The sequence below is a fragment of the Narcine bancroftii genome, chromosome 6 (assembly GCF_036971445.1).
Source record: "Narcine bancroftii isolate sNarBan1 chromosome 6, sNarBan1.hap1, whole genome shotgun sequence".
In the NCBI taxonomy this organism is placed as follows: domain Eukaryota; kingdom Metazoa; phylum Chordata; class Chondrichthyes; order Torpediniformes; family Narcinidae; genus Narcine; species Narcine bancroftii.
The window spans coordinates 203,736,885-203,752,903 of NC_091474.1; the positions used below are offsets into that span (position 1 = coordinate 203,736,885).

Genomic DNA, 16,019 nt, shown 5'->3' on the forward strand with positions numbered 1-16,019 from the left:
ACGCTAACGTCTGCTTCAGTGTCAACCAAGAATCGATGCCGAGTGTTGATCCCAGAGGAAAAGGACGTTGCTTTTGTGGCCAGCTGTTGGCCACTATGACAGCCAGCCTTGGCGTCTCCTGGATGCGTGCAGGAGAGACACAGCAGCACCGGACTGCAGCCCTCCCCCACCTCTAATGGTAATAGCACCACTGCTGTTTCTCTGCATTGCGTCTAGTCGAGAGTGTGCAAGGTTCAAGTCCCTTGCAGTGGCACTGCTATACGCCCAACACAACTCATCAGCACGGGCTGCTAGCTACAGGGGTCGTTAAAGTCTTTGTCTGCAAACTGATGTCTTCTGGCATTTGCTCGAGAAAAAGTTACTCGAAAAGCAGATAGGGCTTGTGTCTGTCCATGAGTGCCAGCATCTTGTTCATTAGTTTGGAAGGTGTGTGGTCGCCCAAGCCATCCATAAGGAGAAGTTGTGCTGCCCAGTTGCATCAAGAAAAGTCGAAAATACGTATGAGTGGGATTTTGATGGCTTCATACCTGTTGTTGCTGGAAGCTGGCATAAGAAATCGGCAATACACCCCATGGTGTCTTGATCCAGTGATGCAGCAACATAGATGGAACTAGGCTTTGGCCCACTCAATCCAGAACTGTGGCTGTGAAGTCCAAAATACTAAAAGTTTGAGCGCAACGTCATTCTGCATGTCCATAGTGAGGTCCAAAATGTTGTTTGGGCTGTCGGGGTCACCAGTGTAGCGAGTGGTGCAGTGAATAAAGCACAACAGAAGTTGTCTGTGAGCTGAACCAACAGAACTATTTAATGGAATCTTTACAGGTGTTTAAATAATTACAATTGGTGTGCTATCACAATCACTCGACATCTGATGTCATGCACCTCCCTGAGTTCTTTGTGCTCCACAGCCACTGGGAACACCGTCCCACAACTGCGGATGCCAGTTTGATAGAGTGGCACGGTTCGCCACAAGGGAATATTAAGATTTTTTTAGCGTATTTACGGGTAAACATTTTATATTATTAAAATATATAGCTACAGTATAAGCAGAAAAAAAAACTTCGACAAAGCATGCAACTAGGACAACAGGAAAAATCTTTTTAATAAAATAATACTTCTGTAATTTACAAGAGAAAACAAAAGAAATTTAGCTATAGTAGAAACATTTTATAAAAGCAAACTACCACTGTCAGTCCCTGCACTGGTCCCACTGCCCTACTCTCTCCTCGTGGTCTGCTGTTGGTCCCTGCGCTGGTCCACTGCCCTGCTCTCTCTGGGGGGGGAGTGGGGGTGAACGGTGCAGAGGGATCAGTGTGGAGACTGGTGGCGGGTTGTAGGGGTGGGGGGGGAAGGAGCGGAGAAGCGGGACCAGTGCGGGGACCGAAAGCAGGCACTGGGAGAGTCTCTTGACAGCCCACCACCAGTTTGCACACTGATCCTACCACCCCACTCCCCCCATGACAGCCCGCCAACAAGTCCACGAAGCCACAATGATCATTGTCGGCTTTACTCACCATTTTCATCCTAATTTCTTTTTTTCTTGAATATTTTATTTTAAAAATGTATCCATACATGTAATAGTAGCAGAATACAATAAATATTAATGTCAGTTCCATTATACATGATAGTATAAAATCCAACCCTGCAAAAATATCCAAATAAAGAAAAAAATAATGATCAGGAAAAAAAAGAAAAAAAAACAAGAAAAGAAAGTAAATAAAAGAGAAAGAAAAGAAACCTGGTTGCCAAGAAGACACTGCCCATCACACGGTTCTAACTATATACATTTTTAATTCTTCCTAGGAGGTTAACAAGGTTCTTGAAGTTTAGGGAAAATATCTGTAAATTAATACCTGCAATTTGTAAATATGGGTGCCAAATTTTCAAAAATGCATGATATTTGTTTCTTAAATTTTAAGTAATATTCTCAAGGGGAACTCAGCAATGCATTTCTGAGTTCCATCGCTCCATACCTAGATGAGTGTCTGATTTCCACGTTATTACTATATATTTTCTTGCTATTGTTAATGCAATCTTTACAAATTCTTTTTGATATATAGTTAGTTTCAATTTCGGTCCTCCCTACAATATTACCTAGTAAAAATAACATTGGATTTTGTGTAAATTTAATTCCTGTAACCTGCTCAAAAAAAGTTCCCAAGTTTATCCAAAACGGTCTCACTTTAGGGCAGGACCAAGTAGAAGGTAAAAAGGTACCTATCTCCTGGCCTCCTTTGAAACATTGATTTGATAGATCTGACTTCGATCTATTTAATTTCTGCAGCATAAAGTATAATTGATGTAGAAAGTTATTTTGAACTAATTTGTATCTAACATTTCTGGTGTTTGTCATACTATTTCGGCATAACTCCGACCATTGTTCATCAATATTAATATTTAAATCCAACTCTCATCTCTAGCTGGACCTATGTATCCCCTGCTTTGAAGTTCCCTTTTTCAATAAAATGTACATAGCTGAAGTGCGAGAACACAGCCTTGCTTCACGCCATTGTTAATGGAGAAGGGTTCAGAGAGCTCATTGCTGTATCTGACCCGACCTTGTTGGTTTTCGTGCAGTTGGATAATCATGTTGAGGAACTTTGGGGGACATCCGATGCGCTCTAGTATTTGCCAAAGCCCTTTCCTGCTCACGGTGTCGAAGGCTTTGGTGAGGAAAACAAAGGTGATGTAGAGTCCTTTGTTTTGTTCTCTACACTTTTCTTGGAGCTGTCTGAGGGCAAAGACCATGTCAGTGGTTCCTCTGTTAGCGCGAAAGCCGCACTGTGATTCTGGGAGAATATTCTCAGCGACACTAGGTATTATTCTATTTAGTAGAATCCTAGCGAAGATTTTGCCTGCAATGGAGAGCAACGTGATTCCCCTGTAGTTTGAGCAGTCTGATTTCTCGCCTTTGTTTTTGTACAGGGTGATGATGGTGGCATCACGAAGATCCTGAGGCAGTTTACCTTGGTCCCAACAAAGCTTGAAAAACTCATGCAGTTTGGCATGCAGAGTTTTGCCGCCAGCCTTCCAGACTTCTGGGGGGATTCCATCCATACCTGCTGCTTTGCCACTTTTCAGTTGTTCGATTGCCTTATATGTCTCATCCAGGGTGGGAACCTCATCCAGCTCTAGCCTTAGGGGCTGTTGAGGGAGCTGGAGCAGGGCGGAATCTTGGACTGAGCTCTCTGAACCCTTCTCCATTAACAATGGCGTGAAGCAAGGCTGTGTTCTCGCACCAACCCTCTTTTCAATCTTCTTCAGCATGATGCTGAACCAAGCCATGAAAGACCCCAACAATGAAGACGCTGTTTACATCCGGTACCGCACGGATGGCAGTCTCTTCAATCTGAGGCGCCTGCAAGCTCACACCAAGACACAAGAGAAACTTGTCCGTGAACTACTCTTTGCAGATGATGCCGCTTTAGTTGCCCATTCAGAGCCAGCTCTTCAGCGCTTGACGTCCTGCTTTGCGGAAACTGCCAAAATGTTTGGCCTGGAAGTCAGCCTGAAGAAAACTGAGGTCCTCCATCAGCCAGCTCCCCACCATGACTACCAGCCCCCCCACATCTCCATCGGGCACACAAAACTCAAAACGGTCAACCAGTTTACCTATCTCGGCTGCACCATTTCATCAGATGCAAGGATCGACAATGAGATAGACAACAGACTCGCCAAGGCAAATAGCGCCTTTGGAAGACTACACAAAAGAGTCTGGAAAAACAACCAACTGAAAAACCTCACAAAGATAAGCGTATACAGAGCCGTTGTCATACCCACACTCCTGTTCGGCTCCGAATCATGGGTCCTCTACCGGCACCACCTACGGCTCCTAGAACGCTTCCACCAGCGTTGTCTCCGCTCCATCCTCAACATCCATTGGAGCGCTCACACCCCTAACGTCGAGGTACTCGAGATGGCAGAGGTCGACAGCATCGAGTCCACGCTGCTGAAGATCCAGCTGCGCTGGATGGGTCACGTCTCCAGAATGGAGGACCATCGCCTTCCCAAGATCGTATTATATGGCGAGCTCTCCACTGGCCACCGTGACAGAGGTGCACCAAAGAAAAGGTACAAGGACTGCCTAAAGAAATCTCTTGGTGCCTGCCACATTGACCACTGCCAGTGGGCTGATAACGCCTCAAACCGTGCATCTTGGCGCCTCACAGTTTGGCGGGCAGCAGCCTCCTTTGAAGAAGACCGCAGAGCCCACCTCACTGACAAAAGGCAAAGGAGGAAAAACCCAACACCCAACCCCAACCAACCAATTTTCCCTTGCAACCGCTGCAATCGTGTCTGCCTGTCCCGCATCGGACTGGTCAGCCACAAACGAGCCTGCAGCTGACGTGGACTTTTTACCCCCTCCATAAATCTTCGTCCGCGAAGCCAAGCCAAAGAAAAAAAACATAGCTGAAGTAAATTTCTTTATATGCTTATTATGAATCAACTTCTCCACATCACCACATTTCAGTAATGACATGGACCCAATTTATCTTTTAATTATGCCCTTAATTGACGATAATAATAATAATTTTAAAAAAGTATTATTTTGTGTCCCATATTTATTTAATTGTTAAAATAATATTAAATTTCCTCCTTCATAATAGTCTATATATATATATATATAATTTTTTTACAAGACCAAATATTTAAAAATTGATTATTCATTGTAAATAGAATGTTGGTTTTGAGTCAGAAGCACTTTAGATAACACAACCTCCCTCATTCCAATTTCAGTGTTTACCTTGTTACAGGAAAGACGTGGAAGCAATGGAGAGGGTGCAGACGCAATTTACCAGGATGTTAGCTGATTTGGAAAACAGGCCTTGGGTGTTAAAGTTAGCTGAACTGGGGCTTTACTTTTTGAAGCAAACTAGGGTGAGAGGTGATTTAATGGAGATCTAAAAGATTAAGTTAGACAGTCAGCTGGTGTTTGCCAGAGGGCATAATGTCCAAAGTGAAGGGAGGAAAGTTTAGGGAATAGGTCAGGTTAAGTTTTTTGTTACACAGCGAATGTGGGTTTCTGGAATCCATTGCCAGGGGTGGTGGTGGAGGCTGGATCAATACAAGGCATTTAAGAGGCTCTTAAGACATGAATGAAAGTTAAATAAAGGGCTATGAGCTAGAGAGGGTTTAGTTTTTTTTGGTAGGTGTACATGGGTTGGCATAACATGAGCCACAGGGCCTTTACTGAAATGTTCTGTGTTCTACAACAAGTTGCTACCTTCACTGCTCATTTTCTGTGGAATGTTGTAAATTAATCACCCAGACTTCTATCCAGAAGAGATTTCTCATTCAGTACTCACCTTGTTACTCTACAAAGAATCCAGAAGAGCAGATCAGTTATTTGGCTGTTTATGCACACCACACAAAAATGCAGCTTGGCTGACTACTGATTAAATTTATTTATTAAAGAAGTGAAATGTAAAAACACATTTTTGGCATCTGTTTTGCATTTCTAACCTTATACACTGCCTTTTCAAACTAAAAGGGAACTTGTGAATATTTATTGTTTTATTCCATTAAGCTTGTACCTGTAGGTAGTGGTAAATGTCTTTATGTTCTTACAGTAATACCTATTTCATATAATATAGCTGTGTATTAGATGTAGATCTTTTTTCTTTTACAATTTTTTTTTCAGTCTAATAAAAGCACTGCAGAGAATAGTGGTCCATATGCAACTATTTTTCTTAATTTCTCCTAGTTGCTCAAATGGAAGCAGAAAGTATGAAAAGTGTCTTTGGAGCAATTTTAAGATCTACAACTACATCTACACCAAAAGGGCCCAAGATTCTTAACAACAGTTTTGATGGTCGGACTGCACATGATGCCTCTCTTTCTTCACTTAGACATTCTTCCAGAATGTCCTTGAAAATGCAAAAAGTCAAGCAAAAACTGGACTCTGTTTTGGTAAGTGCCATTTATGAAAACTCCAGTGTAAAAATAAATGTTAATTTGGTGAATTGACCACAACGTTGATGTAGTTATTTAAAGAAAATAGACACACACACTGAGAGCAGTTCAGTTTATACGAGTCTTTATTACTAAATCTAAAGCTGAATTCACACTACAATATGCAAGCCCTTCCCAATTATACTTATCAATGCCTGGACTGGATCCAACTGCCAAAGCGAGGCGACGACTGCACACTTGTAGTAGGTTGTCTGGGCGCCGGTAGTTCTTCTTCTTGCTAAGAGATGTTGCCACCTCTTGGAGAGTCTCAAACTTCAGCAGTGGGACCATGGCTTATATTACCCAAAAGTTGTTTACTTCAGATCTTATCTCTTTGAACAAATGATTTAATTATCTTCAAGGTCTCCTGACAGTCTGCGACCAACAAAAGACAACTGCATCTCTTGACCTCATGGTGGAAGTTGGATAATGTCTACTGATTCATATGCATCCCTGGGCCCCATGGTGGAATTTAGGTGTGCCTTGGCTGCAAAAGTAAGAAACACAATTTAAATCTTCCATTACATTCCACCCCTTGGTCGCAGCCTGTCACTTACGAGACCTAACAAGCATTTGCGTACAGAAGGAGCGAAAAATAGAGAAACTAAAACTATAATAGGCACAAAAACAAACAATAATGCGAGCAACCAACGGAGAATATTGTGGCCCAATCCCTCAAATGTACCATTTAACCATGAAAAAGGATTCAAACTATCCTTGTGGGTCACAATACCCAGACACTGAAGCTCACGAACAGATTTTGAAACATGCTTAACAATATCAGATATATTAATGGATACATCAGGCCATGTCCCCCACGGGCAACTCCCTCAGAACGTCCTCGGCATTACAAATCTAATTGCTGGCATCAAAGCAGCGGTTAAGCCAGATCAGCAGGAGCACAAAATGGAGGACCTGGAACAAAGAAACCTGACATATGTCACTCACAATGCCGTAAGCGTTCAGTATTTAAACAATCTAAACCACACATGTGGTTTGGCAAAAGATTGGCAAAATTTGGCCCGCGATATAATTATATTTGGCCCGCAAGATCATATTAAATATATATTAGAGTTGGCCTGCTGGCCGCCGCGCCAGTATAGCGCATGCACACTGAAGGTGAAAATGAAGACGCCGGAGGTGTGGAGGGATCTCAGAGTCCCAAATCCCGGGGATCGGAGCACCGCACTCAGCCCGCCCAACTCCCGGACAAACAGACGCGGCTGGACTTGGGGACCATCCTCGCTGGGTCTGCGCTTCAGCGGCGATGCCGGACCGAACGTCTCGTTGGCGATGCCTTCCCCCTCTCTCCGTGCGCGGCGGACTCTGCCTCCCGCTCCTTTTGTTGGAGATGAGCCCGGCGCCGTGAGATCGCAGTTTAATCCCTCTCCAAACATGGGAGGGGGCTGGGAGCAACGCGCTCTTCTCAGCCAATTCCTCCACCACCCCGGACGCCGGCATTTCAACGGGGGGTTCGGGTGCCTTCGTCAGGCGACCGACCTGTTGATCCAAGACAAGGGGAGTGCGTACAAACTCCACACAGACAGCACCTGAACTCGGGTGAACGTGGAGCTGCGACCCCACATTCCACATCAGGACTGTGTGTAAGATTGGGAGCAGTGAGATGGAAGCTTATTTTGTTCCTGTGATTTAAGCCTTTCTTGGGGTGGGGGGGGGGGTCCTTCTCTGACCACTTACCTAACAATTAACCTAATCAGATGTGGAGTTACCACAATACCACAGTTCTCAACCTTTTTCTTTCCACTCACGTCCCTGTGCCATTGGTGCTCTGTGATTAGTAAGGGATTGCTTAAGGTGGTCTGTGGGTGGAAAGAAAAAGTTTGAAGACTACTGCTTTAATCATCCCTCATTGACTCGTCATGTGCACGGTTTCAGACGCTAAAGGAAATGGGCCAATGATAATGTAAGAGTTTATCCAAAACTATTATTAAACATTTATTTTAATAAGAAAAAGTTAAACATTACATATGTTGAAAGAAGAGAAAACATGCAGATGTTGTTGAAAATTTTCAATAAATATTTAGTTCGGCCCTCGACTTAGTCCAAGTTTTTAATTTTGGCCTTCCGTGAATTTGAGTTTGACACCCCTGATCTAAACCATCCTGCCCCTCAATAGCTACCTACCAAATGTTACCCTGGGCAGGTGTCACTATTTCTCCTTTTACAGGAGGGCCACTACCTGTTGGTGCCACCCATACCTTTTGTCCGGCATTCTCTAGCTTGGGAATGGGGGGCAATGACTGTTTTTCCTCTGGAATAGGCTATAGTTCAGAAGCGTGAAGAAGTCGGTGGAAAGGTGTACCTCCTTTCAGAGGGCGATGATTCAAAGTGTCGACTGCCTGCTGCAGCACATGGCACCACCCCTTCAGGGTCCCCAGTGGTGTTAACAAACGAATTTGTTCCTTCAGTAAGCCATTCAGTCGTTCAACTAACCCGGCAGCCTGAGGGTAATAAGGAATATGGTGGACCCATAAGATACTGTTGTCAGTAGCCCAATCACAGATTGCCTTCCCGGAGAAGTGTAAGCCATTATCAGACTGAATTTCTTCTGGTACATCATAATGAGAAATTAAATGGTTTAGTCCTTGGATAGTGCTAGCTTGGTCAGGCGTCTTGGTGGGAAAAGCAAAAACCAGGCCCAAAAAGGTGTCAACCATAATTAGGAAGTAACACTTACCCATACAGTCAGCATGGGGCCCGTGTAATCAATTTGCCAGACCGCAGCTGAGCGATCTCCCCGTCTTATTCAGCCATGCGGACCAGGAGGAACGGTGCGGGACTTCACAAGCTGGCATGCTGGGCATGTACACACGACCATGCGGACATCGTCCTGATGGACGGGTAAGGCATTTGTACGGGCCCACATAGCTAATCCCTTCTCCCCCAAATGGCCACTCTGTTCGTGTGCCCATCGAGCCAGGGGGACAGTATAGGCACGGCTGATAGTGGCAAGCTGATCTGCTACTGCATTATGTTGTGCCATGTTCGTCATCGCATTGGTATGGGCATCAACGTGATATATGGTTATCTCACGATGATGGGAAGCATCCCACAACAGCTGCCACAGCTGTTTTCCCCATACTGGACGGTCGTGTATCAGCCAGTCGTTCTTTTGCCAATCAGACATCCATACCACTAGTCCATTAGCCACAGCCCAGGAATCAGTAAACAAGCGAAGAGGGTGATCATGGGGGTCTAGTGGTAAAATGACCGCCTTCAACTCAGCATACTGACTGTAGCCACCATCCCCCTCCTCCAATAAGTGAGTTCCTGACCTGGGATGGTAAGCCACCGCCTTCCACTTCTGCTTTCCTTGCACCCACCAGCTGCTACCATCAGTAAACCAGCCGTCCTCTTGTTCTGCTTCCTGTACCATCTCTTCCGTGGCCCCTTGGATCATCACATCATCAATATAACGGTGAATTGAGAAAGAAGGCGATACTGGCATCGTCTCCAAATCACGGGCAATTAGGCTGTGGCAAATAGTGGGAGAGTGTACATAGCCCTGAGGGAGGCAGGTGAAGGTATACTGGCACCCCTTCCAGGTAAAGGCGAACTGATCCTGTGAGACCGCGTCTATAAGAATACTGAAGAAGGTGTTAGCGAGATCAATGACAGCATACCATGTTCCTTAGTTCCCAGTAGCAATGTTTTCAATAAGGGTAACAGTGTCCGGAACTGCCGAAGCAAGTGGTGGGGCATGTTTGTTCAAAAAACGATAGTCAACTGTCATTCTCCAGGAGCCATCCGGCTTCTGGACTGGCCAAACAGGGCTATTAAAGGGCGACGTTGCGAGCCTCACTACCCCTTCTTCTTGCACAGCATCGATGGTGGCAGTAATCTCTTCCTGCCCCCCAGGGAGACGATATTGTGGAATGCACACTGGTTTTGGGGGGGGAGGCACCATCACAGGATCCCACTTAGCCCGACCCACCATTAATCTTTTAGTAATAGTCCGAATTCCAAATGCAAATCCCCCTTCACTAGTATTAAGGGCCGTACCGGCCAACATATTGATACCCAGGTTACACTCATCAGTGGCAGCCACCAGGGCATGTAACCATACAGGGGAAGGGCCATCACCCACCGTGGCTCAGACTTTTATTTCCTTCACCAGGGTGATCGCTCCTCCCATCCCCTCTATTCGAAATGTTGGTCCAGTCCAGAGGTCAAGGTTACCTGGAATCACCGAGTGCTCCGCACCGGTATCAACCAAGGCCAAATATTGGCGGTCATTACCCCCACCCCAATGGACTGTTAACGGTATGTAGGACCGTGGGTCCCCGTGAATCTGCCGTATCTCAATGGAGTAGACACGGGGGCCCTGCCCACACCCTCATGCTTTAGTAGGGTTCGGGGGGCTTCCAGGCCACTATTATCCATAAGAGCCTTTTTAACCATTTGTTGTATCTCATCACGGATAACTGGAGCAAGAGAAGCTGGCTCAGTGGGAGCAGCAGGGGGAGCAGAAGGCACAGCTGGGCCAGGAGGACTCAGCAGCTGGGGATGATGTTCCCCTGCTTTTCTCTTATAAAGGGCACAAAGGACTGCAGTAGGTTTCCCATCAATATCACTTTTAGCTACGCCTAACTTTAACAAGGTTAGAAAAAGGTCCTTCCTTGTCGGTCCGTTATTAGCAGCAGCCCCTCTCTTTTCATCCTGCTTGTCTGATTTAACCTGGTTGTACGTGAGTGGATTTTACCTCCCAACTCTAATTCTCTAAGCCCAGATAAGGCGTGCACCACCTCAGACACAGGGTGCCCAATTAGCGGGCTAGTTACGGACAGAACCAGTCCCCGTACAGTGGGTTGGGCAGAACGAACCAATCTGGTATGCATTCCGGCTGTGAATATCTCTTCATCAGGGCTCCCCCCATGTACCCACAGCCTCAAACGCCCTGCATTCAAGGCAGAGGCCAGGGCCTGCTGACGAATTACTGCTATACCCTCCTCTGAGGTGCCCCAATTGTTCTGTAAATGTAAATCCCAATCTACTGGTGATGGTTATACTCGTAGCAGGGCATCCCCTAGAGTGGCAAGCAAATAATCCACCTCTCTTCCTCTACCCCGCAGCTCAGCAGTGACCCGGATATCAGTAGTCAATGTTCCTAATCCCAACAATTCCTCAGGGGTTAAATATACATTACCCCCTCTTTGCTCCCAAACACGCAGGAGCCAGGCTGCCAGAGTTTCACCTGCCTTTTGCCTATATCGATCTCCAATGGCAGCCAGCTCTTTTACAGAGAAGTCACGCATCATTGACTGCTCTTGACCTCTGCTCCCACTTTGGCCCACAGGGTCCTTTGCCCAGTGGACAGGACGAGGCCTAGGCCATCCCGTAGAGGGGATGGGCCATTGAGCATAAGCAGGGGTTCGGGTATTTTCCCCTGGGTCCTCTTGGGAGATCGGGGTATCTATCCCTTCCATCTCTAACCATAATAATAAAATTTGTCGATTAATTATCATGGATTAGAGAAACACTGCCACCATGCAGGTAGGGGGTTCAAAAACTCAGACCCATAATAAGGGCTCCAAGTTTTACGATTTAAAAAAAAATCATTATCACGTAAATTACAATTATATTTTCTCCAATGGAATAAAGACCTCAATTCCATATGCCCTCTCTGTATATTCAAATCACTCATTTTTCCAAGTAATTGCCAAACATTTCCTAGCTACAGCTAATGCCAATCTCAAAAATACAATTTGAAATCTATTTAATCTTAATTAAAAACTCAACCTTTTTTAATGTTTCTCAACAAAAATACTTAAGGATCTAATGAAAGTTGTACTTTCAAAATTAACTTCTAAAATTTCCTTAAGTCTATTCCAAAATGGTTTTACTATTTCACATAACTAAGTATAATGTAAAGAAGAACCTACTTCCTTCTGACATCTAAAACATAAATCTGAAGAAATTAAATTATAGTTCATTAATTTTTCCAGAGTTAAATATAATTGATGAATAAAATTCTAATGACTAACCGATACCTTACATTTATACTTTTAGTCATACTATCCTTACATAAATTCATCCAACCTAGATTTATGCAAATCCAATATAGGCATTTTATTCTGTAATAAAGAATACATCTCAGATATAAATTCTTTCTTATCATCCTCTGTAAGTAAAGTTTCAAACTTAGATAATCTAGGTAACCATAAAGTATGCCCAAAATTATCCAATAATAAAACTTTAATTTGATAATAAGAAAATAAAGTATTTGAAGATATATCATATTTCTCTTTGATTCTTTCAAAAGAAATAAAATAACCCATTTCATAATAATCTTGTACAAATTTAATACCCTTTTGATCCCATAACTTCAAAAGTTGATTATTAAGTGTAAAGGGAAAAAGTTTATTATGGTACAAAGGAGTTTTGCCTAAAAATCTCCATATTGTTTTATTCTAATTTTAAATTGTTGCAAAAAATTTAAAGGATCTGTTAAATAAATCAAAGCTTCATCTGCAAGTAAATGTATTTTGTTTTACCTTTGTACCCACAATCTTTGAATCTCGTTTTTTAATTCAGCTAATGGTTCTATTGCTAAAGCAAATAAAGTTGGTGACAGTGGACAACCTTGTCTACTTGATCTCATTAATTCATTCTATCCCAATCTATAAAAATTGAATCCAATTTACATTTTTCTAAAACTTTAGAGGAAATCCCATTCTAATCTGTCAAATGACTTTTCAGCATTCAAAGTAACTGTCACACTCAGGTCTACCCTTTTTTGAACCAAATGTATTAAACTAAGAAGCTTCACTACATTATCTGCAGTTTTCTGACCTTTAATAAATCTAATTTGAGTTAAATAATGTTTCAACCTGGATATATATTGAACTTGATAAAAGAGGAGAAACTGATCCATAGAACTTTATTTATAAATGGAATGCAAGATTGTTAACAGCAAGTAAAGAAACACCCATGATGAAGCATTTAATTGAATTTTGGAATAAAATTGATAAAGAGATTGGAGAAATATTTGGAAGAACACCTTTATTTCAAAATAGACATTCCATTTTCTATGGAAAATAATTTTTTTTTAATTTGGCAAAATTGTGGTATTAAGAAAATTAAAGATTGTTTTGAAGCTGGGAAATGTACCACTTTTAGTAGAATGAATGAAAATTTTAACGTATTGGAAAATACAAAATTTTGTTATTATGTTATGTTAAGAGATTTCTTTGTGAAATTTTTGATCAAGATTTAGTATTACCACTGGAGGCAGAAGTAGAACTATTATTAAGTAAAGGGATGTAAAGAGATTTATTTCAGAAATGTATAAATTATTACAGAAGAAGGCTCAAATAGAAGGAGTTCATAAATCAAGACATAAATGGGAGGTAGATTTAAATAAGCAAATAGATGAACATAGATGGATTCAGATATGTAAAGAGAGTGTGAAAAATACAATAAATGTGAGGCATTGGTTAATTCAATATAATTTTATTCATCAGTTATATTTATCACCACAAAAGTTACATAATATGAATTATATTTATTCAGATTTATGTTTTCAATGTGGACAAGAAGTTGGTACTTTATTTGCATTCGACTCTGCAGTGTTCCACAATTAAAACTTTTTGGTTTGATTTGGCTAATTTATTAGAATGAATAACTGGAGTAAGATTCCCACAGGATCCAATGTTATTTTTACTGGGAGATGTAAGAGGAATTAAACTAAATTAAAATTGAATATATATCAAGTAAAATTTGTTCAAATTGCAAGAGATAAATATCATACCTTTTGTGAAATTTACAAACTGCTGGTATTAAAATTTAGATAAATCTTGAACATTCACTTTCTCCTATGGAAAAAAATATGTGGTCCTTTTGTGGTTTTCTTGACCTTTTTTCTTTTAGTTTAGATAATGGGGGGGATTTAGAGGACAATTTTCTTTCATTTTTTAAATATATTTTTCCTTTTTTATTTATTAAATACCACATGTATTTGGATTAAGTTTGAAATATTGTGATATGTTTGTTAAGTGGTTTTAGATTAAATAAAATTATTTTAACAAGTGTGGATATAACATTGTCTGCATACACCTTTTGATTCCAAAAAACTTAACATTCTGATGCAAGTATGAGTACCGGTAATTTTTTTTTTGCATTTAACAATTGTACAGATTCTTTCATGACCCTGGAACATTCCATACTATTTACTAGCTTGTAAATAGTACTGCAGTTATTGAAATATCAGAAATACAAAAATAAATGTTCACATTAACATCAATACATTTAGCTATGTGGTAGTAAAAGGTTTTAAAGCATATTTTTTATTCATGATTTATTGACATTAAAAAAAAAACTTATAGGTGAGGTAGCCAATCAGTTTCAATCACTGCATCACTTTAAATTTTGAGTTTAGACTTGCAGCATCTGCCCAATTTACACCAAATTAACCTATACCCCGGTACGTTTCAAACAGTAGGATGAAACCAGAAGCCCTCAGGGAAAATCCACGCAGGGGGAGAACGTACAAACTTCTTATAGAAGACGCTGTAAAGGCATTATGCTAACCGCCATACCAACTGTGTGCTGCCCAGTTGACAAAGGTTTTGAAATCTGAAGACAAGGAACAAAAAAGGTCAGAAATGGAGAGGATTCATTTAGATCATACATTGGAGTAGCATAGGCAGTATACAATGAAGGATCCTAGTTACTTGTGATTAAAAGCATATGGGAAGGAGGAAGTGTTTGCTTAGATTAGTAAACTAAGGAATGAATAATTCTGACAAAGAAAACTACAGTACAATTCGATTATCTGAAATGATCGGGACTGGGCCTACTATGTTGGATAAATGTTTTTTTAGGATAGCCCAATAGCCACAGCAAATCACTTGTAACAGTGTTTAAAGAGCAAAAAACAACAAGGGAAGGCTTTTTAAGCATTAAAATAATATTTAATTCTCACCAAAAAAATGTTGGCTGCTACCAGAAACTGACATCTCCCCACAGAGGTTCCCACTCCTGCCAGGAGACCGCTCACCTTTATGACATTGGGACAAAGGTTTTTTTCTGACTGATTGCAGCTGAGAGACAACGGCACACAGTTTGAGAGGGAGATTTGGAGAGAAAGGTCAATAGGGGAAGGTAAAGGAGAAATGGAATGAGAGAGGGGAGGGAGTTATCTGAAGCAAAGACAATCATCATTCTAATTTCACATCAGTTGAATTTATTTTTCAACCTGTGAAGTCAGTTTGGCTCCAAAAAAAAAGAGCTTTGCTGATTTGTTTCGGATATCCTCATCTATCCAAAATTTTTAAAATAAGGATTTTGGAGAATCCAATTTCGGATCATCGACATGTGTGATTATGGATAAAGAAGATGGCCATTCCTCCTGCATTGAGCTGTCACTATGAACCGGAGCAGCATTTGCAGCAGCGGTACATCGTAGCACCCCCCACTTTCCACCCGATCGTGGCAGAGACCTCTCTCACCCCGATTGTGGCTCCCCTCCCTCCCACCGCGGCAGCAACCTTTCTCCCCCACAGCCTATTGATTTCAAATGTTGAATGTTTGTGGACAGAGTAGATGTAGAAAGGTTGTTTCTCATGGTGGGAGAGTCTAGGACAAGAAGGCACAACTTCAGGATTGAAGGGTGTCTGCTTGGAACAGATGTGTAGGAATTTTTTTCAACCAGAGGGTGGTAAATATGTGGAATTTGTTGCCACAGGTGGTTGTGGAGGCCAAATCAATGAGAATATTTAAGGCAGAGATTAATAGGTTCTTGATTAGCCAGGGCAGGCATCAAAGGTTATGGGGAGAAGCCCAGGCAATGGAGCTGAATGGGAAAATGGCTCATGATTAAATGGCTGGGCAGACTCGATGCTCTGTCTTATCATTTTAAACCTTTGCCATGCAATTCCCTTTGATGTTAACGAAGCCTTAGATCCTGAGCCTGTTCTGACTTGGCATGTCTTCTGAATAGTGAGTTCAACAAGTCAGAACTGCAGATAAAGTCTTACAAAGAAATGAACTAACATGTTCTCCAGCCTCCAAATTTGATAGTAAATTCCAAACTTTACTTTTCGCAA

At 41.9% G+C, this 16,019-nt stretch overlaps 1 protein-coding gene across 10 annotated transcripts in view; it reads left to right on the top strand.

Moving 5' to 3' along the window:
• ahi1 (Abelson helper integration site 1) overlaps positions 1-16,019 on the top strand; it is a 343,535-nt gene that overhangs the window by 162,363 nt on the left and 165,153 nt on the right. For all 10 annotated transcript variants that reach the window (XR_011340684.1, XM_069887253.1, XM_069887251.1 and 7 more), the window contains one exon: positions 5,705-5,910. Coding sequence is in view for 9 of the 10 variants with exons in the window: in XM_069887253.1 (XP_069743354.1) it covers positions 5,705-5,910 (206 nt within the window). In the remaining variant the exon portion in view is untranslated. The remainder of the gene's footprint in view (positions 1-5,704; positions 5,911-16,019) is intronic.